General features: G+C 34.0%; 3 protein-coding genes across 6 annotated transcripts in view; 2 read left to right on the top strand and 1 right to left on the bottom strand.

The window, feature by feature from the left end:
• The window catches only part of LOC123691073 (inositol-trisphosphate 3-kinase homolog), a 55,650-nt gene extending 43,988 nt beyond the window's left edge, over nt 1–11,662 (top strand). For 3 of the 4 annotated variants that reach the window (XM_045635296.1, XM_045635299.1, XM_045635297.1), the window contains 2 exons: nt 10,180–10,329; nt 10,529–11,662. In XM_045635296.1, coding sequence (XP_045491252.1) covers nt 10,180–10,329; nt 10,529–11,449 — 1,071 coding nt within the window. In that variant the 3' untranslated portion in view covers nt 11,450–11,662. Of the gene's footprint in view, nt 1–9,861; nt 10,071–10,179; nt 10,330–10,528 lie in introns of those variants that run through there. The other variant, XM_045635298.1, reaches the window with a different exon arrangement.
• Nucleotides 11,663–14,611: 2,949 nt separating this feature from the next.
• Nucleotides 14,612–17,489, bottom strand: LOC123691421 (protein claret segregational). The gene is made up of 2 exons (XM_045635801.1): nt 17,374–17,489; nt 14,612–17,097 (listed from the first exon to the last, which is right to left on the bottom strand). The coding sequence occupies exon 2, from the start codon at nt 17,095–17,097 to the stop codon at nt 15,208–15,210; it is 1,890 nt and encodes a 629-aa protein (XP_045491757.1). The 5' UTR covers nt 17,374–17,489; the 3' UTR covers nt 14,612–15,207.
• A 739-nt stretch (nt 17,490–18,228) lies between these two features.
• Nucleotides 18,229–23,138, top strand: LOC123691284 (7SK snRNA methylphosphate capping enzyme bin3-like). The gene is made up of 5 exons (XM_045635601.1): nt 18,229–19,571; nt 20,609–20,799; nt 21,093–21,445; nt 22,074–22,298; nt 22,494–23,138. Exons 1-5 carry the CDS (start codon nt 18,526–18,528, stop codon nt 23,040–23,042), a joined length of 2,364 nt encoding a protein of 787 aa, XP_045491557.1. The 5' UTR covers nt 18,229–18,525; the 3' UTR covers nt 23,043–23,138.
• Nucleotides 23,139–23,777: the final 639 nt, after the last annotated feature.

Raw genomic sequence — 23,777 nt, forward strand, 5'->3', positions numbered from 1 at the left:
TATCTTGTAGAATATATGTAATTAATGTAAAACTTCACGTTATTGTTTTTTTTTCTAACTTCTTTTTAAGCAAATATGCATTTAACTATGAGTTATGACGTTAACTTCGCTTGAAATGAAGGAAAGAAGAAAAAATAACTAAAATTTAATGAGCTTTTGTAAACATGCGAGTATATTACGTAATGCAATAACAATAATATAGTCGTGCGATTATTTGACGCGTGATGATAACGGATTCTCTTAAACTAAAATAGACTCATCTTGTCTCAATGTTATTTTAAACATTAGATAACCTATGATACCTACTAATTTAAGCATAAATGTTACGTTTCAGAACTCCTTTTATTATTATTTTAGATAGGTATTCAAGTACGTATAGTTCCACGTGTTTATTTTTTTTTATTGTTTTGTAGAATAGAAATAAAGATATTCAGTTTCCACCATAATAAAATAAATATAATAAAACTTTTGATTTTGATTGAAAATGGCATTGTAATAGCTTACATATTCCAATTTGAAATATAGTTCAACATATAAATAAAGTTTATCTGGATTGATTGTTGTTATATTTTTTCCTCAACCGAAACTCATATTTAAACTCATATAATAATAAAACCGATAAACGTCATATCATAAAATAAATTAAAATACTTTATTATTAGTTCATTATATTTATATACGTAATGAACAGTATTTTATTGCTACCGGCTTGAGAGTCATCTGTATCAAATATTATGCTCTTAATAAAAGTAAGACTATTAAGATTTTTGCAAGACATTGCAATGTAGCTTTGTGATAAATTTAAATTATTATTTTTTGTCTGTGGCACTAACCGACCATTAAGGACGGATTTTCACTGCTCCGTGACTTTTTCTATTCCGTTCGCTTGAGTTTATTTTTTTTGCGATTTCCCTTCATATATACATGTTATATGAAGTTATAAAGATTTATTAAGGTCATTGGTACCTATTGTATTCTATTTTCGTTGGTCCTCATGTCTGTATTTCATAAATGGGTAATTAACTAATTAATTATTGTTTAATCTGTACCTTCAAAGTTCAAACGACTTAAATATACAAATAAATTCACCTACTATTGACCGTGATCTTATTTTTAAACGTGCGTAAAATAAATTATGGAACACGTGATGTTAAATAAATATAAATTATTTGTATTAGGTAATGACTCAAAAAAATATGTCCTGGCCTTTATAAAAACATAGTCAAGATAATTATTATCGCAGTAGTTACAGGCGAAACGTGTAGATGATTCCTTAAGATTCAATTATCTATGTATGTTCGAAAAAAAGAATATTAATTAGGAACACAATTGAAAACATGGAGTATTTTGTTTTTCAAGTGAATTTACAATTGAAATTACTCAAATAAGTTTCCGAAGAATAATGCTCAGTTTCATCTCCTTTTACAGTTGTTTTATTGAATACTTCCCGGGTGCATTTAAATGAATTATCGTGTTGTTTATTTAAATGCAATGAGAACCTTTTACGTCACATTGGATAATACAAGCGGAAATAATCACAAATCATTCAGCTAGCTTCCTTGTTGGCACCTTTAACCCGAAGATATTTATGCGCCTACACTTGGAGTCAGTCTCTGAACATGCCATAATTATTAATTTGAATGCAATGGCAAAGGGAGAGGATATATTGTACCTACAGTTGTACTGATGACTGTTGTCAAGGTTTTCTTGGGTCCTTATCTTTGACGTTCCTCTTTATTCTGCATTTTGACTCTCGCTAAATCTTTAAGTAGGTATGAGGGAACTGGGAAACTGACACACAATGATTTAGAATAAAACAAATTGTCTTAGAGCAGACGGTTTCTATATCCTATTCTCTGATATATTCATTAAATTGCTATTCTTTAATAATAAGAACTATTACACATTAAAAACCAGTGTTTATTTAATAATCTCGTTTCCGTTATTGACTCATAGTATGGATTCAAGTCTCGTTATATCACTGTAATATTTGAACTTAAAGGATTAAGTGACTATAATCAACTTCGCAGAAATTAAACTTTTGGCTTACGCATATACGCACCTTTTTAAGATCGGTTACCATAGAAATCGTGGAAAATAGATATTCTAAATGCAACTTAAAAAACAAATATTTTTTTACGATTCCTTTGATAACAATACTGTATTTCATTCAATGGAATGTAGTTATCTGCTAAACTATAAAACACGAAAAAGTTTTTAAACATTTGTTAACATAATCGGGATAGCTTGGATCTAAACATTGTCGGGATAGCTTGTTTAAGCGCACGCAAGCGTGGGCAGCCCCCGCAGTCGGTCTCAGGGTACAGACGGCCGGATGCACTAATTTGGGTCATTAACTCATTAAACGACCACCTCTATATCTGCTTTTCGACTTGTTTAATCTATACAGCACGTTACTAAAGCTTTAAAATATATGTTATGATGATATTATCGAAAACAATTTAATTATTTAATATTATATATATATATATTTTTTAAGACGCAAGCGGGTCACTATTGACGTCATGATTAGTCTCCAGTTTATTGGCTTATTAACATATTGAACATTCATTGGAATTTAAGTTTTAATTCTGTCGTAGGTAAATGTTTATTTGAACTTTAAGCGTTCTGTAACTGAAAAAACTATCTGGTATTTAAATTAAAATGCTATTATTAAGTTAGGACATTAGGTAGGTAGTACCTAGTACCTAATTTTTTCCAATGTTGTATGTACCTAGCATACAACATTGGAAAAAATTGACGTAATTGAAATAACCGAACAGTCGACATACATTTTGATTTCGTATGATTAATTTAAAACAAAATTTAATGGATAATCATTATTTTAAAAACTATTTCGACTATTTCAAAATATACTTAGACAGCATAGTGAATTATATTAATGTTTAATTTGCTTCATCCATTGATAATTTATAACCCCCATCGGCACTTCTACAATCTTATTTTTCTCATTTACCATGTAAGTATATATGTATTTGAACAAGCGCTACTGAATAATTAATTAGTGTTTGCTCAAAGTTGATTAAAACGGTAACGAAGCGAATGAGGTGCATAATAATGTGAGTTGTGACCCATTATGGTTCTGTCGGCGCCGCCCATAGCTTGTTGTGCAATACCACACAGAATATAATACTACTTATGACTAAAGGACATGGCGAGATGGTGTTACACAATACTATAAAACACATGCGGGGATCTGGACATTATACCACTGAATTACCAACTAATACTAACGAATAACAACAACAAAAATTGTTACATGTTCATGTATCGTGCAATTTACATAATAATACCATAACTAATAGATAATCTTGGTAATCTGACGATATCGTGTATAAATTGTATGTCCTATGGTAAAGAAAGGTATGATGTCAACAAAACGAAGATGACCATCTTAACATAGCTTAGGGCGAATTTTTGTCTTACTAACTACATATCGTACCGTGAAACTACATAAGCTATAAAGTTTGTTCACGCGTTAAATTACCAGAAGTATTATATTATAATACTCTTTCAAAATTTACGGTACCGTCATAGTAATGGCTAATTGCTTCAAAGTTGTGAATACTCATATTATGTAAATGATAAATTTTATTTAGGTATGTATTTTAGATATTATATTTAATGCAAAAACATAAGTATAAAGTTACGTCTTCTTATTTGTTAGTGCAGCCTTAACATATGAAAATATAATTTATATAAATACGTCAATGCGATATCTATCAATGTGCTTCTTATTCTTCAACGTGATATGAGGGACAAAAAATTATATTTCCACAAAATGTTGGGCTGGTAGTAGGTTCAAATAAATATTTATACTTTTGTAGGTGCTCAAACAATAAATTTAAACTGAAAATGTCGAAACATTTTTGAATAATGTGAAATGTGACGCACGGAGTAGCCTTGTAGATGCGCCTTATTTCGTAACGAGACGATCAACTGCGAACAACTCAAAAGGAAACATGGCTTTGTGTGGTCACTAGTCACTACATATCACATACGATCCCGTGTCAACTCCTATGATATGCAATCCATGTAATATCATTATTTTCCACAATTAAAAACAAGTTTTAGATATATATGTATATGTTTTGTGTTATTTTATAAAATATCTTGACAATTTTTACTCTTTATTTTGGTAAGGTTTTTAATATTTAAATGATGAACATATTTTTCAACGGTCGCATAAATAAAAAATATGTCGCATTTTTATTCAATTTATAAATTTCGAATGGTTTTTCAAAAATTTTCCTGTTGCATACGTAGTAGTCGAATTTATTCCATCCTTACTTGAAGCGAACACGGAATCGATAACAAATAGACACATTGTTTGTATTGCAAATATAATAACATTATAAAATAATAATTGAATGATATAATAGTTCAGTTTCGTTGGTCTTTGATACCGGTTTTATAGAGCCTTGATAATATTTTAGAATCTCGTCCGTGTGCTGGGGCGAGGTGAACAACAAATATATTATAAAACTATAAAGCCGCCACCTTTGTCTTTTACACCGTTAAATGAATGTGCGGTTGACTGCAGTTATAGTTATTATTTTCTTTATCCTTGTGACATTTCCAATTACGTAAACAAGACCAGGCATTCAAAAGTCGTAAAAATATAAGGCCGGTTGTAAGGTATTTTTTAAACATCAGAATTAAATTTTTTAACTAGGCTAAGGCGTGTGGTAGGTATGTGATTGCATACCAGTTATTGCTGCAGACCCTATTTACGAAACTCTGTATGCTATGACGTCGCTAACGATTCGCATTTGTTCTTATTTAACATACAATGTAGGGTGCGCATTAGTATCTAATCTTAAATGTATATTAAAGTCGTTTTTTTATTGAGTAAATAAGGATGAATAACGTCATTTCCCCTTCCGTCATGTACATATTGTGAATTTTGATCGTAAAATAATTATGATTCTTATCAACCAACTATGTTACTCGTAAAATTTGGCACACGTACCTTGTTGAATTATTTTCACGCTTCCTGGGTTGCATCGAATTTATCGAATACAAAATACATTCCACTATTGTTTCTGTAGTATTGAGTTTCTCATAGAAAAATACATACAGGAATGTACGTATCACATAGAGCAAGGCGTTTTAATTAATTGCACGAATGCCGTCATTATGTGGTTAAGTGATTTTACGTGATTCACAATATAAAGACTATTGTTTATTATTCAGCCTCAAGAGAAACACTGCGTTTATGCATGTATGCGATCGTTGTTAACATTTTAATGCATTTGCTGTGACGCCGCGCTCGTCCTCAAATTGTAGGCGCTAAAGACATGGTGTACGAGTTCCGCTTTGGATTACACTTCGCTTATAATTTGTATTCGCTAATGTCTGCTTCCGCTTGCCGATATAACAATTGACCCCGAATCGTCGACGCCTACAAGGAGTCGCTGATTATCCTCAAACTGAAAGGGCACCTACTTACAGATGGTACGGCTGTGTAAGTGCGGTGCAATTATCTAGATATCTGAGAAAGAGTAATTAAGCGATCAAACTATTTCCTTTATTATTGTTCATTTGAATTACATTAAAATAATTACAAATAAAATGGATGAATTTACGACACTAACATTTACGTACTTATTAGGTACAGTAAAAAAACCCGTTTAAAATTGGTACCTTAAATTATAATTTAACGAGCTCTTACATTGAGCTCATTCGTTATTCGTAAAAATTTATATTCCATAATTAAGTGTGTCATTCACAGATGTCATCGCAAAATGCTTTAAAACAATTAGTGTCCAAAATATTGACTTGTCGAGCATTCCGTCACGGAATATATGAACGCTACGGGCTATTGTCACTATTGTGATGTGTAAGGAGTAAGGACCATACGCCGCGCCGGCCCCAAAGAACTAATAACGTGTCACATCTATACTCATATTATAAAGCTGAAGAGTTTGTTAGTTTGTTTGGTCAAACTATACTCAGTAAGAATGGGCTGATTTGAAAAAATATTTTGTAGAGTAAGCCTCATGAAAATTTTACCCACTATGATATGTCAGTCATCATGAAAATTTTACTCACTGTCATATCTCGTGGCAATAGCATAGAAGTAAATAATAAATATTCAAAGAATCTTATTATATTGTTGTATGTATAAATAAGTACATATTTAGAGAAATGTAACACGCTTTTATTATATTTTATAATGTAAAACATTGATCTTGATCCATTTGGGGTAAAATACCTACTAGTTTAATATATGTATTGCATTTGAATGACGTCTGTATGAAACTTGATTCATTAAATACTGGAAACTGTATAGTTAGTAATGTTTACTATATCCGGTCTACGCAATTTTCTATGAACTTATGTTTTAATACGTCAAACAATTCGTGTTTTTATTCATATCAAAAAAAAACAATCTGTCCAGTAACTATACTAAATATTATTTACTTAAACTATGTACAAACTCAAAAATGTGTTTCTAATATAAAATTTAATCAATAATAATTAACTAACAAAGTTTAATAAACCCTAATATTATTCATATTAGGTTCATTGGATAGGTCAAAGATATCTATTAAGCTACAAATTTTATTTAACAATTGAGTCATGGAAATAATAATTTGTTTAAAAATTTGGATATAGGTAACCCATCCGTTGGATTTCTTGCAGCTGTGTCAACAATACAGCAAAACCATTTGCGCGGGTTTGTCCGACGTCATGAGGCCAATTTAAATACTTCGGTAAAGGCGTTCTATTGATAAATAGAGTTTTTCGGAAAATATATTGTTCATCGATATTCACTTATTCATATAAAATAGAGTGACGTTTAACATGTGTTTTAAGCAAGTTGAATGAAACAATCGAGAGAAACTTATTTGCTGTTATTGTCTTACATTATTTTCAGTAATGAGTCACTACCGCTTTATATATTCAAATAAATATGTAAATATATTCTAGTTTTATATACAAGTAATTGTAAATTTTATATTATAAAATTATAAATGACACGTTGTGCTGTATAGAAACTAAAATATATACCTACAACTAACTAATTAATCCAGTTTAGTTTTGTGTCTATATGACGACAAATAAAACAACCTACATATGTACGCATAGGCTTCATGCCCATGTATTGGAATAAACATTAATAGCGTCTCTCATTGATTCTGATTTTTATTAAATCTTAAGATTTTATAAGAACCGCCACAGAAAAAAGAGCAAATATAAAATGTAAAATGTAAAAAACATATCACTTCTACCGGTGCACCAATATTTTACAGAACAGGTTTGGTTATTAACATAGTACCTGAGTAATTAATAATTATGATATCTAATGAATAAAACAGAATGTTGTTGACGTCATTTTCACTTTTGATACAATGACGTATAATTAAACTTATACCACCTTATACATAAGTAACCATTAGTTTAATTGCTTCATAATTGAATTTTGCTTATTTACAAATATAAATTCCCAGTGGTTCGTTTTACATAAACGTGAAAATAATTCACGTTATAAATGCACTGGCATATAAGAAGCTGTGCAAACTGAGCATTATATGTTAGCTGGTGCTAAACATATTTGATTTACACCTACAGGCACGATCACAAACAATTACAAACATAGGAAAAGTACGAGCAACAATATTCTCGTCGACAAAATCACCATGCTCTATAATTCTATATTTTACTCTACCTTCGGTACTGGATGTCGTTTATTAAGGAAATTCAATCGATACTTATTAAAAACCTCTTCAACATGGTTTACATCATATCTTTAACGAATTACCTTTTAATGTCGAATCGATGACGATTAAAGGTTAGCACTTACGTATTCAATAAGCAAGAACCCGAGAGATGTTTTCTTTATATAAAAAGTTACGTATAATTGAGAGTGATATAACGAATTTATGCATCAATAAAATATATTATGCATACATTTGACCTGTTGGCCGACAAATCATGATAAAAACAGTGCAATCTATATGCAGTTTCGGCCTCCAGACTGTGCATAAAGCAAATCATTGTCTGCGCATAATGCACTTGCTAGGGCCGGATTTTCATAGCTCTAAATAATATAAAATTTCAAATATATAAATAGTACAAATACTTATAATTAAAGCTTAAACATTGCAGAATGGACATTACAAAATTATGATTTTTAAATCAGTGGAAGTCATCATTTTATCAAAAAATAACAAAGTTGTTATCGTTTGTTGAACTTAGTAATATGACTGTTTATGTAAAAGAGAGTTGTGACAGTTGTGATCACACCGCGTTTATGTCAGAAGCGAATGAGGATTCTAATCTATAAAAAATCGTTTGCATAAAAGACTTGGTGGCTAATAGGGTTTTAATGCACAGTTAATTTATTTCAATTTCACTACACAAATGTTGTTAAAAAGGTTAGTTCGGCCCCTTCTGAAAATGCAACGGTGTAAGTCTACGAACTGATAACTGTACTAGCTTTTGTAACTTAACCCTGACCCATTTTGCATGAAAGGGTACAATTTATTCATTGGTTTCCTCGATTTACTCGAAAATTTTACCCACTACCCACTTAACGTAATATATTCCTTATAAGTCTATATGCTTTGATTGCTATATACTAAGTACCTATGTAGTTATTGTTTATAGTTAGGTATAGATCAGCATTGAGAGAAAGATAAACAAAATCAATTTGTATTTATGCATTACGTCTAAAACATTATCACCTATTAGTGACAGTAAACTGGTGAACTGAACATAGTCTAGACTTCAATGTAGGTAATTAAATTGAAACGGACTTTATAACGTACTATGTGTTTATTACTGGGCTTGTATTAGCTGCAATATTAAATACCATAGGCATTAATATATAACCAAAATTAAAACGACAAACGTCTATTTAAATAAACTATAAAACTAAAGAAGAATTTCTTCGAGCTTATCCACGAACACCTTAGCTGTATATTTTTATGACGTCTAGTTTATTCTAAAGCCTTACTTTATGGCGGGCTTCTCTACACCACTTTTTAAGTATGTACTTCGTAATTGGGCAACATGCGTGGTTAAGTTTTTATACAACCAACGTCAGGACACGTTTGGATGCAAAGCGCGTCTTCCCGTCACGTCATGGCTTTTGTCTTAAAAACAAAGCATTTACGTCATGTCATGCCCTGGTTACATTTGTCCCAGCTTCTTTTTTGGTATCTAATTACTTAAGTTTAAAAATTAATCTTATACATTTTTTTAAAGTACTACAAGCATCACGTCACGGCATTCATGTTAATTTTTATTTATTAATTAACACTTTTAAAGAACTAATAATATTATAGTTATTAATTTGAACTGTCTTTACACGAATACATTAAGGAAGACATAATACATTTTCTTAACAAAATCTTTTAACGAATGTTAATTAATAAAAATAATTTAAATTTAGTACATATTATAAAGCTGTAAAATGTTCAATCTCATGACTCTACATCCAAAAAGTATATGAAATGTAGAGCCATGTGATAACAATTAAAATGTTAACTAAACTATTATGAGTTATTATATATTTATTATATAGTTATTATATATTTTTTAAGTTATGTCTATTAATTTTCAAATATACAAAGATATTATTTTTTTTAATATTTCATGTATGTGTAAAAACATACTCACATCAGAGATCATACGCTTGGTAGCAAAAAAATAAATTTTGTAAGCTAGAGCGTGTAAACAACACTGTCAAAGCACTTTCATGGCGCTAAATGCATTAGTCTCTCTAGCTGTTTGTGAAAAACATACGCTAGGAAAACTGGCGGCGGAGGCGTGCGGTGCGGGCGCGAGCATACGTCACGAGAAAGCCGAGGTCTCTATATAAGCAAGGTTGCCCTCCCTCTGGCATCACTCGCAAGTAAGCACTAGACGTCAAGTCGATCGCTACTCGCACTCTCGTTATTCGCTCATTTGTGTTCGCGCTCTCAACGCTCGCGTACGCCATGACTGTTACAAGCAAGATGAACAGTGTCTCCCGCCAATCGGTGTTCAGCCGCCTGGGCCCGGGCGGGCTTCTCTACACCGCTAACAAAATACTAGCGGTACGTTATCATACTGTGTGGTGTTTTACACTAAAAAAAATGATAGTGAAATATTCTGTAGTGTGCTTTGTGATGTGGTGTTTCAATGTGCTATTTCTGTTGTCCGCAGGTCGCTGCTGGCAAAGATGAAGAACGCTGGCGTGGCAAAGAGGATGGTGCCCTTTTCAAACGTTGGAGGCGCACGGCATCCGCCGTGGAAACTGCCCCTGCGACACCCACCCCTCCGCAGCCTTCGGAGTTGCTGAAATTTTTAGCTATTGTAAGTATCTATAATAAAGTATAGAACAAAAAGTTTTTTAAATTTAACTCTCTAGTCTAAATTACAATTGAATACCAAAATATTTGGTTTAGTAGCAAAATTGTCAAATACTATTTCAATTTATTAAAAACGTTAAACGGTGACTTGAAAAGTTTATAAATATTATTTATTTATAATAATATTTTTTTGTTATTTACAGAATGCACTCGAGCTCTCAGCTCCAGCGTCGGACGCTCTGCTGAAGACTCGCTCGTCGGAGTGGTTCCAGCTGTCGGGCCACCCCGGCTCGCTGGCGCCCGCCGGCCCCGGCACGGTGTGGAAGCGGCGCGCGCCCGGCGACCACCCCGCGCACAACCCCGAGCGCGACGCGTACGTCGCCCTCGCGTCCTGTCCCCACATGCGCTCCGCCATCCCCCGCTACTACAGGGAACTTGAATACGGTGGCGAACATTTCATTGAACTTCAAGATCTCCTGCACGGTTTCCGCGACCCACACGTTATGGACGTCAAGATGGGAACTCGCACTTTCCTAGAAGACGAAGTCAGCAATGCCCGTGCTCGCGCTGACCTCTATGAGAAAATGATTCGCCTCGATCCCAATGCACCCACGGAGGCGGAACATGCCGCACGCGCGGTCACTAAACTGAGATACATGCAGTTCCGAGAACAATGCTCGTCTTCAGCGGAACAAGGTTTTAGAATCGAGGCTGTTAAGCTGCCCGGCCAACCGCCCTTAACGGATTTACAGAAAGTACGTGAACCTAAGCATCTCGCATCCACGGTTGCAAGGTTTCTTGGTGATGATGATCGCGCCCGTCGCGCTATTGCCGCTCGCCTCCGAGAAATACGAGAACTCTTTGAAAATTCTGAATTCTTCAGAACTCACGAGATTGTCGGAAGCAGTATATTTATTATTTATGATGATGAACGTGTCGGCGCGTGGCTCATTGACTTCGCTAAAACGAGACGTGTACCGGAAGGTCTAAAAGTAACTCATCGTGAACCATGGGAGCAAGGGAATCATGAAGAAGGCTTTTTATACGGCCTGGATAGGCTGATTGAAACAATAGAGACGGCAAAGCTACCTGAGGTGGCAGTGGAGCAGGACGTTTCTCGTTGAAGAAACGATACATTGAAACCTGGACACGCCTTGCGGTCACTGCACCGATTGCCTGGCGCTCGCGCCCCAGTGCCAGCCGTTCTCCCGCGCTCCAGTCGCGGTGGAGATGTACAGAAAATAACGTTTGTGTGTTATAATTGCGAAAAGAGTCTTCGCCTTTTGTTAATGATCTAGTCGTAATATTTAATGAAATATAATTTAATGAATTTCTTACAAATGTCTTTGATTTTACCTTTTACCTAATTAAGCTGTAAATAGTAGCTTAGTTTCTTTCTCTTTGGTACAAAATTTAGAGCAATGGTTAAAATATGTAGTTTCTATATTGTAGTTAAATGCAGGTTTGGCAGAACTGGATTGATCAATCACATCAATAGGCGCCATCTATCATCAATTTCTTTGCACTTCCGATATAAATATATAAATATAAAAATGAATCGCAAAATGTGTTGGTAAGCGCATAACTCGAGAACGGCTAAACCGATTTCGTTAATTCTATTTTTATAATATTCCTTGAAGTACGAGGATGGTTCTTATGGAGAGAAAACCTAAACATGTACCACGGGCAAAGCCGGGGCAGACCGCTAGTAAATATATAAATGTTTTTGAACTGCAACATTAGATAGCAACAAAAAATATTTATTTCAAATATCTGATTTGAATATATAAAATGAAAACGTAGAAGATTGTAGGCAACATCTACTTATGGAAGACATTTACACATTGTTCAATTCGTTTATACATAAAACATACAAACAAAGATTTCGGAATAAATAATTTTCATTCATAGAACAGTCATTGCCCGATAAAACATGTGCTCGTAAGATCCAGATTCTAGAAGTACATAATAATCATCAGTTGATTTTATTTTCGTATATAACTATCCCTATACTCTCCCACTACCCGTGTAGGTAGTTTATTAATAAATTACGAAATATGTATTACCAGTTACCACTTAATTTGTGTCACCAGATCCACCTAGTGGTGATATCGGAAACTTTAATATTGCCTGTTATCGTATAGCATGGTGATATCTATTTTTAAAGTTTTAAAATTCAGGTTTCTACGTACGTAGGCAATACGAAACACAGAGCAAGTACCTACACGCACGTAAACAAGCAAGCCTGTGGGCTTTTGACGTATCATATCACTGTTTTTATTCAACTCAATATTTAAAATTTATTATAAAAAAATACATAAATAAAAATAAAATCGATCAGAACCATATTACTACAGAACAGAACAGAGGAAGAATGCAGATGTGCATGCGTAGCGTACCTATGCACTTCGCTAGCTGCTCCATGAAATCCTTCAAACAGGGAAATCTATTAAATCTCTATTAAATCCTTCCGAATAACTACTTGTACAATATTTATTTGTTTATTTAATTATTTACCCGATACCATGATAACTCGAGCTCGTGCTTCACAGGATACGGGATACCGCCTAAATTAAGGTTCACATTTTCAAATTAAAAAAATAATATTATTCTGCATAATAATATCTCATAATATATCACATATTTATAGTTATCTATAATTATTAAAAACCATGGGCGTAGACACGGTGGGGCAGGGTGGGGCGCTTGCCCCACCCAGGCTTTGACCTGAAAGGTACCTAACCAAATCTAAAAATTGAATTATCCAGGTACTAACTACTAAGCTTAATATCCGTAAGAAAATTCACACTCGATTCTCGAAAGTCGACAGTCGACACAGAAAATGAGACCAAAACATTAGTATTATTTACCTCTACAATGACTGATTAACAAATAATTGTCATACGCCCAGCGACCAAACGGCTGAAGATAGGGACACATTTGGATCTATTTCGTGATGTGGTAGGTGAACAGTAAGGTGTTTTGAATAAGAATAATTCGAATAACGAATTACACACGAAAAAAGAAAATAGCTGAGGCTTCTATGTTACATAAACTGTAAGAAAAATGAGTGTAGTACAGTTAGTTACCCCACTATTTTATCCAATTTCAATTTTGTTTTAAGTTTCACGTTCTAAAGAACGTGTCACGTGAGTTACAACTCAAAAAAATATGGGCCTTAGAAAAAAAAACTTTCAGAAAATATTACACTATTCTGTGTAGTAGTAAGTGAGTGTTATGCAAGCGCGTTCGCAAGCGCGTTCGCAAATGCCTTCGCAAATGCCTTGGCAAATGCCTTGGCAAATGCCTTGGCAAATGCCGGCGGCACAGCCGCCGGCCGTGCCACCGGCATTTGATGATTTGAGGTTCGAGGATTGTTGCCCCACCTTGAGCCCATGGCTAGTAGCTACGCCCATGTTAAAAACAAGTCTATTGGTTGTGGTTTTAATGCTTTTGATTTATTCTTTACAACCCATTTTTTATTTAAAAGTTTTTCTTTTATAAATTTTATATTAATTTATTAGTCCATGATAAACACAATTAGCTACAATTTTAAATATGTATATTGATTTACATCCTTCTGTGGCTATTTCATATTTTTAGTACTATCATTAGGAGTGAGAATTTGCATGTATTTTTGCGATAGGAGTGCAAAATTACAACACAATAAAACCTAAATTCTTCAATCTTGGAAATCACGTATTCCGGTATTAAAAATATGTATCCTATTTGTCACCTACAAGAAAAATGAGCTCAAATAAGGCCAATTTTCATATGAATTGGTTCAGTAGTTTTACTACTTGACACATCAAATTTATTGAAATGCAATTTCCAGTATCAAGTATTGAATGCTCTCCAAATATAGGTACATACTTCTAAACACATTCAATGTAGGTACCAAATTTTAATTTTAATTTGAATGTAATTATAATGCTGATAATTTATTGTGAATAAGAATTACAAAATTGGATCTTATTAAATGTCAGGAGTTCAAAGAACTTATGTGAAAAGAAATTGAGTAGGTATGGTATATTGAGAAATGGTGATAAAAAGGTTATTAAAAAATACAGGGAAGAAATAAAAGAAAAATTTAACTAGTACTTATATTAGATTACAGATGCGACATAAAAAGGAATACTTGATAATTCTAAAACAATTACAAACTAAAGACACTTAAAACAGTTTATAATATAGTGGTCTAAGTGCCCTTACGCACCAGCGGTTAACCGCGGGGGCGGCTAAGTTAGTTAGTAGTTAGCCGCTTTCCCTTTATAATATGCAACCGCTTATGATTAGTGCGTACAACCGCTAGTGCGTAAGGGCACTAAACTATATGTGTACCTAGTAAATAAAATCATGGTCAAAATAGTAAAAAATTATGTCAGTATATGTAGGTCTGTAGCTGATTACATAAACCAGCAGCTTACAGGTATTTATTATCCATAAAAACTATACAAGTTAGGAAAATACTGAGAATATGTATACAAGAAATGAATAAGTATAGAAAAATATCAATGTCTATTTTTATTACCAAAATATGCTACTTTTTTCATATAACTACAATTCCAACATAATTTTTCCAAAAGAATACATTTTTTGGAAACATTTTTTTTTAAATTTATAATCTATTAAAAAACTCGTAACATGAATATAACAGATCGGTGGAATACATCAGTATATTTAAGATAGCCGTAGCAAATTAAAATATAATTGTTATTCTAAATTGTCCGTAACTTTAATTTACATTACTGTTTTGGTGTATTTTCCAATATTTGCTACTGGATTAGGTGACTTTTTGTTGCAATAAATGTTGTAATATTACTTTATTGTACTAACTAGTAATATAAATTAAAGGTAAATGTGTAAATATAATTGCTATCAATTAAAAGTCAACCATAGTTAAATTCTTTTTGGCTTTAACTGTTCTACAGCTGTTAACCTTGGTAGCGAATCTTAAGGAGTTAAGAGTCTCGTTAAAACTCTCATCGAATTGATTAATATTCACCAACATAAGGGTTTTAGAATTTCCACCCAAGCTGGGCATAAGGAGATGAGTAAGCTTTGAATTCCGGTATGGAATATGAGATTGGTTAGTTTGCAATGATAATATCACTTTGGAAAGCTCAGAGAGTGATCTATTTATGTGCTTTGTCTCATCCATCCTTTGAGTTGTCTTGCCACTCTCAGACCCGGCCAGATCAACCAGATTCAAGTTACTGGTAAACTTTTCCTTACGTTTCTCATTAATGGCAGATATTTTGATTTGTGCCACAGAATGGGATCTGGAACTCCTTTCGTTGTTTATTGTTGCTGCTGTTTGTCTGTTACGTTGTGCAAAAATTAACAGCCTGATGAAGTCATGAGAGCTCTTAACTTCTTCTTCCTGCAAGTTGGAAACATAGACGTCCGTGCCTTTTGAGTTGACCATTTTAATATCATGACTCTCCTGTTCTTTGCTTGAGTTGAGTAGGTCATAAATGATCTCATTGTAAATTTCCAAGAATGACGCCTTTATTGTTAACTCCCAACCCATTCTCTTGAGGTCCTCCATACAGTTAAAAATCATGTTTATTGATCGTGGTATTATACCATATTTCTCCGCTCCACAACTTCCTTCCATAGTATATGTTTTACCTGACCCTGTTTGTCCATATGCAAAAATGCACACATTGTATCCATCCAGTGCTGATTGGACCATAGGAGCGACTTCAGCAAATACATCTTCCTGGGATGAGTGCGGGGTGAAAATACCATCAAAAGTAAAAGAATGCTGAGATTTTCCCTTCCTTGCTGAATTGAGTAATTCAATTTTTTCAACCTCAATTGAACAAGCATCAAGTACATTCAAGTTGTACAATGGTTTGTTAGTTTCAGATTCTAGTGGTGGTCGAACTCGACAGTAGACTCTTATGTTACCTTTTAGATCTTGCACTGTGTTCCTTAAGATTCTCTGGTCTCTGTACATAGTATCCAGAATATTTTGTAGTGCATCTTTGTCATTTTTAGTATTATTGATTGTTTCTATTGCTATTTTGTGATCTTCTTTGAGTTTATCATAGTCAACTGATACTTTTTTGAGCTGTTCTGTGAGTACTCGCAACGCTTCAGTCTCTTCCTGAAGACTTTTGTGCCTTCTGCTCAACTCTTCATATTCTAGTTTTAATTTATCATATTCAGCCGATTTAACTTTTAGACTGTTCGTAACATCTTCCAATATTTTTGTTTTATTGTGAAGATCTTCAACCTCACGTTTCTGAATTTCATAATCAAGTTTTATACTATTATATTCATTAGATTTTTCTCTCAATTCATTCATACTCTTCAATAGTTTCTCTTTTAACATGGCACTCTCACTACTACTACTTTCATAAATTTCCTTAATCTTTTCATATTCATCAGATACTTCTATATGTTTATCTTTTAAATCGCTCAGTTCAGTTTTAATTACTTTATGTTTTTCTGCTAAATCATTAAATCGCGCTTTATAATCATAAGGTGGGATCCTTACTGCAGCGGTGGCTTTTTTTTCCACCTTGTTTACTTTCGAAGGCACTGAAACTGCAGTTGGGGCAGTTGCAGCTCTCTTCAGCCGCGGAGCCGCGACGGTTGATGTCGTCGATGCTTTCATAGGCTTAGTGTGGTTCAAAAGCAAACTCTTTTTATCAGCGTCACTCAGGCCATTACCAATAGTTCTCGTCACAACATTATTCCTTAGATTCATTAAGCCAGGCCTATTTTCTTTCGTAGTTGGCAATTTTGGTATACGAGACATCTGAAATAAGTGAGGATGATGATGAGCATTTAAAAACGTTTTTTGATACAAGTATTTTAAGTGACGGAATAGAATGTATAATTAGTACTAAGATTTATCACTGGGGAATGTATATCTTTCAAAAATTATGCAAAAGCAGCGATATACACTAATATTTAGAAGTTACCAAAGGAATTCGAATACAACACAAACGCTTACTATTGAATGTTTTATATTATTTACATATATAAATTCGAACAAATAATCAATGTAAACAAAAAATGGAAACATAAATACCTTTTAAATCTTAGAAAAATAATAAATGCATAAAATACACTAAAACGAAAAACAACGCTTCGTTTATCCAGCAAAACAGTAAACGGCCATTTCAAAATTCGAATTTCATTGTTTGATGTTTCGTTTTACGTTTAATAAACGTGTCATTACTGGATACAAGGCTTTTGGTATGATAATAATTCCTTCATTTGTATTATAATATTTGTTTATATTATTATATTTGTTTATTTATTAGTAATGAACAATACAAATGAAAAATTGCCTTCAAAAAGTAAAAATAAAGAAAATGCTACATAAGATGAGACTATAATATTAATTTTACAAAAATTTCCGAATAAAATATGAAAAGACCAAAGAAACAATAATCATGCCTGTAAAATTTGAGAGATTCTCTCCATTTCCTCTGGATCTTATCATCAACCTTAATTCTTGGACGTGGAACTACATTGTGAAGTATTTTCATAGAATATTTTTGAAACCATTAATAATTTGATTAAAAATCAACCGGTCCCGTTGTCTTTGAGTAATCGAGTAAAATCTGTGAGTAAAATAAAAATACCTACCTTAAAATAATTTCTCAATTTTTTTCAGGAATAAAAACTAGTTTTTTCGTCTTCTAATAATGCAACATTGAAAGAACATATTTTATGCACTGATTATTGAAAATCATTGATATAATTTCAAATGATAAAATTTCATTTTATATTATTTATTTTCCTTGTTTTAAAAAAAATGTCACATCAAGGTACTAATAATATTATCTGTGGTCATGGAAATAATTTTAGTTATCTGTATAAAGATGATTAAAATTAATATCCGTAGGTACTGTAAACTGGCATCACCGAATTAAATAACGTCAAATTGCTATTTCCTACACACCGATGTGTGTCGTGCGGTGTGTAATTTAGAGTCTTTAACATTTGTTTAGTGTGTGAATTTAAAAGCTCAACCATAAGAAAAGCTTTGGTGTTGTGATGTTCTAATATTACCGTTTGTGTAAAATCTACATCTATAAAGACAAGTACAAAAGACCTGTTTATCGCTATTGACGGATGTCCTTGTACATTTTGCAAGAATCGTCGTGGCGGTAAATTTGATTTTAAGTGTATTGTTGTTTTAATATGTAATCTCTATTGTAATATTTAATGCGCGATGGGTAGTCCTGGACAGGATTTAAATTTAAGTGAAAGCACAAGTGAAAATAAGAACATCTTAGACGATAGTGTTACTAATGTGGAGAATAAAGAGGTTGATAATTCCGATACACCTCAAATAGACACGTCGAACAATGTTACGGCAAGCGATGCAAATTCATCTAAGGAAGAAGATACGCTCGGTGGTAGTAATTCGAAAAAAGTAAAAAAGAAATTTCGTCATGGAAAGAAGAGTCACGTAGCTTCGAAGGAAAACCCGGAAAGAAGTACTATTCGCAGGGTTCATCATACAGGCACAAAATTTAAACAGACTAAGAAACGAGCACAATCATTTCCATCTATCTCGAAATTTTTCCTTCCATACAAGAGGCCTCGTAAAGAAGCCTTCATTCCACCTACTAAGTTTTTGCTTGGAGGAAACATATCAGATCCTTTAAATCTTAATAGCTTACAAGATGAGGATGTTAACAGAGCAATGAATGCAGTCACACCTGAATCATCCCCACTGCCAACACCACCACGACATAAGGCAAAAATAGATGTTATAATTCCACCAAATATAAGAGATCCTTTAAATCTCATGGAACCTTTGGACAATGAAGAGTATGAAAAGAGACTTGAAATGCAACAGCGTAAAAAGACACCTAGAAAGAAGCCCAGAGTGAGGCGTCGCACAACAGAGTCTATACCTCCACCGGATGAGGTACAAGTTGAGGAGCAGGAACAAACAATCAAGGAGCCTCCTCCACCGGAGCCATCGACGTCGAAATCGCGCAAACGTTCTTGTAGTGATAGTGATAATAGTTCCCAGAAGGGGAAGGATGCCAAAAAGTTGCGACGGATGGAGTCATTGGATAAAATTGTTAGTCCGGTTGTGCCTCAGCCTGGTGCGTGGATGAGGGCGAGGCCTCAACAAAGAACTGTGACTCAGGAGCGTCCAGTGTCTCCTCACAGGACCAAGTTGAAGAGTCTTTCAGAGGGAGAGCAAAAGCTGCCGACGTTCCATCCCAAAAATTCACGATATCAGTATGGAAACTATGATAGGTATGTTAACATTTTATAATTATTTTATTTCAATACACTGTTCTTTCTCAAAATTTAGAACAAAAAATCTGTTCAAAAATTGCAACATTAAGGCATCCAATACTGTGTGTCTCACAAATTGTTTTTTAAATGTAATTTCCTGAGAATAAAAAGTCTTTTCTTGTATTTGGGTCACTCCTTGTTTATATTTGTTTTGTGTCTATAAATCTATCAGAGAACAATGAAAGCTGTAAATATGCAGATATACTAGTTGTTGTCTTCATATCCTACTAACATAAATTGAATCAATGTGCATATGTTTCCATGTATGAGCATTATTGCTCCTATTATTGACCTATGTATTATAGAATGCCCGTATACACTTTTGATGTCCAATAATTTTTAATTATTCACATATTAAACTTATATAAAAATATCATGAATTTACATTATGAACCAACCATTCACAGATTTACTTAGAAAGTCTTTCATATTATAAAAAATCTAATAAGGTTTGGCTCTAAAGCCTATTTAGATATTCCATCTTATTTTTAGATATCTATGTATATTAAGATATGTCAACTCAGACAGTTTTATTAATTTAGAAGTTAACAATTAGTACCTAAGTATATTACTTTTCATTTTCATAATTTTTTAATGTTCTGTAGACACACACTTTATTTTATTAGACATCTACTGTAGACCATTATAAATTAATAATGATGACATGCCTGATGTATTTATATGCATTTTTATTCACACATAATTCACATGTTGTTAAATAATTATTTTAATGTAAAATAGTTCATTGAACTTGTCTGTCCCATACCTTAGAAGTGTATTTGAGTTCACACTTTCAATTCACATTGTAGTCAACTACATTAGGCCACTTTCTCTTGCATGTTGTGGTTTTAATTTTAATTCTCTTACAAAAGATTCATCTATTATGTTTGTTTAAAGCTATATTTAATTATTTACTACTTTACAAATACAAAATGTAAGAGTACTTACAGTTGATTCAACAATGGCAATTGTTCAATATATTTATTACTTTTCAGATATTATGGATACCGCAATTTAAATGCAATGATGGATATACGTCTGCAAGTCTTTGAAATGCATCGGCATTTGTTCCAAAATAAAGATGTGTTAGATATTGGTTGTAATGTTGGACACATTTCTGTAGCGGTCGCTCGAACTCTGGGTGCAAGATCTGTGGTTGGAATTGATATTGATCCTGTTCTTATTGGTAAGTTACGAATTATTCTAAAAAATATCTTACGAAGTATGTTTTGCGAAGTTTATTTCATGCAATGATGTATTTAAATTAACATTTGGAAGGATTTTGAGCTATGACTTGGTTCTTAAATTTTTATTAAATTGGTATAAATATACTAGAAAGAAAATTAAAAAACAAAGACTATTATTTACTTTGATCATGAAATGTTAAATTTCCAAAAGAAAAGAAACTAACTAGACCCATTTAGTACTTTTTTTAAGAGCAAAACTACCCATAATATTATTTTGGTTTATTAATTTCAGGCCGGGCGCGTAAGAATCTACAATCATTTGTACCAGTACCATCGGAAACAGCAAAAGGCGATGATGAGAAGAAATCGGAAGCCGGTGAAGAAAAAAAAGACTGTGATAAGTGTAAAGAAGAGAAGTGCGACGAGTGTGTGGGATCTGATCAGAAGTTAGATAAAGAGGATGATAAGAAAGCCTTTACAGGGCGGAAATTGAAGAAACCGCGTAAGAATCGAAAGGCGATCCATAAACCAGAGACGCAGTGCTTTTTCCCAATGTCTATGTCAATGCTCTTTGGGCCGATTGGAGACACGCAGGCAGCAGATACATCACCACCACTGTTTCCGTATAATGTTACATTCAAACAGGTAACTAATAAGAATTGCTATTCCTGTTTGTAAAACATTTTTTAGGGTTTTTTGGAGATATTATGATAATATCCATCCTATACATTTGTGGTATGACTGTATTTGTGTAACCTTATGTACATACATAATATTATATAAAAGTATGTACCTTAAGTTTTATGTTTTGGTAACTGATATGAATTTCATTATATAGATTTTACTCAATAGAAAATTTGTGTGAGCAGTGAGTAGAGAAGTCATTCATGTTGAGACTGAGATGTTCAACTCCCACGAGAATATGAGTCAGGTATCATAAGTCTTACTAGCAATATTGCGTCATTTTACAAATTATTATGAAAACTGTCAGTTTAGCGATCATTACAGAAGATTTATTTATTTATTTATGCTTTATTGCTCAAAATAAATAACAAATTGAGACTTAACCTAGGATACATTGTAAAGATGTCCAAAATACATAACCAATCTGGGATGAACAGAATTAAAATAATAGAGTTATATAATATATTTTAAATTGTAGTTTCAACATACATGCTTTGATTGTATTTCATAATTCAAATGGTAGTTCCTTTCATTCCGGGTCCACCTATTAGAAATCTTGATAGAAGTCATTAATAAATATTTTTTCCAGGGCAACTATGTGCCCCGCGAAGATGTAGCAGTGGGCTCCGGTATGGAGAGCCCCCAGTTCGACCTGATCCTGTGCCTGTCGACCACCAAGTGGCTGCACTTGAACTGGGGCGACGCGGGCCTGAAGCGCGCCTTCCGTAGGATGTTTAACGACCTGCGCCCGGGCGGGAAACTCGTGCTAGAAGCGCAGAACTGGGCTAGCTATAAGAAAAAGAAGCGTTTAACGGTAAGTGGTGTTTCTTTTCTGGCATAGCGAAATAATTTGTTGAATATAAAAATTTTATTGTAGAATGTTAGTGTTGTTTGATAATGTGTAAGAAACTATCACTGTGTATGAAAGAAACTATTTTTCTAGTAGGTAATAAAATAATGGAAAATATCGCTATTATGTTTTTTAACAGAAATTTTCCTTTTGTTTCAGCCAACCATTTATGAAAACTTCAATTCAATTGAGTTATTCCCGAACAAATTCAGAGAGTATCTTCTGTCGCCCGAAGTCGGTTTCAGCAAGAGCTGCATCCTGGGGGTGCCGCAGCACGCCAGCAAGGGGTTCCGGCGGCCGATCCAGCTGTACATAAAGGGCGACTTCACGCCGAGCAAGGCGCGCTGGTCGGACGCGTACGCGCCGTCGTCGCACCACAAGCCGGAGGCGGAGCCGCCGCGGCGCACGGTGTACGCGCCCGTCGCGCCCGCGTACCGGCCCAGCGACGACGCGCCCTCGTGCGGCGCCGTGACGCCGTACTCGCCCAACCTGGACTGCTGCGCGGACGACTCGCCGTTCTACAACCCGCGCAGCGACTCGTACGCGCCGTCGTACCAGCCGCCGCGGCTGACGGTGTACGCCACGCTGCCGTCGCCGCTGGGCAGCGCGTCGCCGGCCGCGTCGCCCGCCGCGTCGCCCGCGCCGCACGCGTCGCCCGCGCCCGACCCGCTGTCCGCGCGCGGCTTCCCGCCGCCCGACCACGACTGAACCCCGCCCCGCGGTGCCCATTCCGCCTTTGGTTTATGTAAATATCGGTAGATACCCTAAGATTATGTTCCGATAGGCTGAAAATATTTTATAATATTATATTCGTAACGTATTAAGCATTATCGTGTTTTATTTACCTCCACCTGCTAGGATATCCTTCTCCTTAATTAAACCCTTCACAAATTATATTATAATATCAATTTTAAAATGAATAACGCCTTATACTGTTATTAAGGTCGGGGTGATGTAATGCGTGCATTATTAAATTAGGATTAAGCAATTTACACTCATCGATTTTTTACAGGCAAGCATGTCGCATTTTTTATCATATAATTTTATTATACCTATACAATTTTATTAATGGGAAAACGAGATGATGTGTCCATTTTTTATATTACTGATACTCGAAACAGAGCACTCAACCTCGTGGGTCAAATTAGAATTAATCAATTATTCAAAATAAATGGTAGACTGTATGATATTGAGGACTAGTTAAAAAAAAATGTTTCATAAATTTGTCTATTGTCCATTTTTTTCACGCAGACTGCCTACGGACGGATTTTTATGAAACTTTTTAGTTTTAAATCTAGTCCTCAACATCATACAGGCTAGGTATTATTTATTTTGAAGAATTGATATCTAAATCTTTAATTTGTAAAATTATATTGCAAAAAAAAATACTTATGGCACTTGGGGACCGCCGCGATATAGCTATTGCGTAGCATGCCTTCAAGC

This window comes from Colias croceus, chromosome 4 (genome assembly GCF_905220415.1).
Source record: "Colias croceus chromosome 4, ilColCroc2.1".
Classification (NCBI taxonomy): domain Eukaryota; kingdom Metazoa; phylum Arthropoda; class Insecta; order Lepidoptera; family Pieridae; genus Colias; species Colias croceus.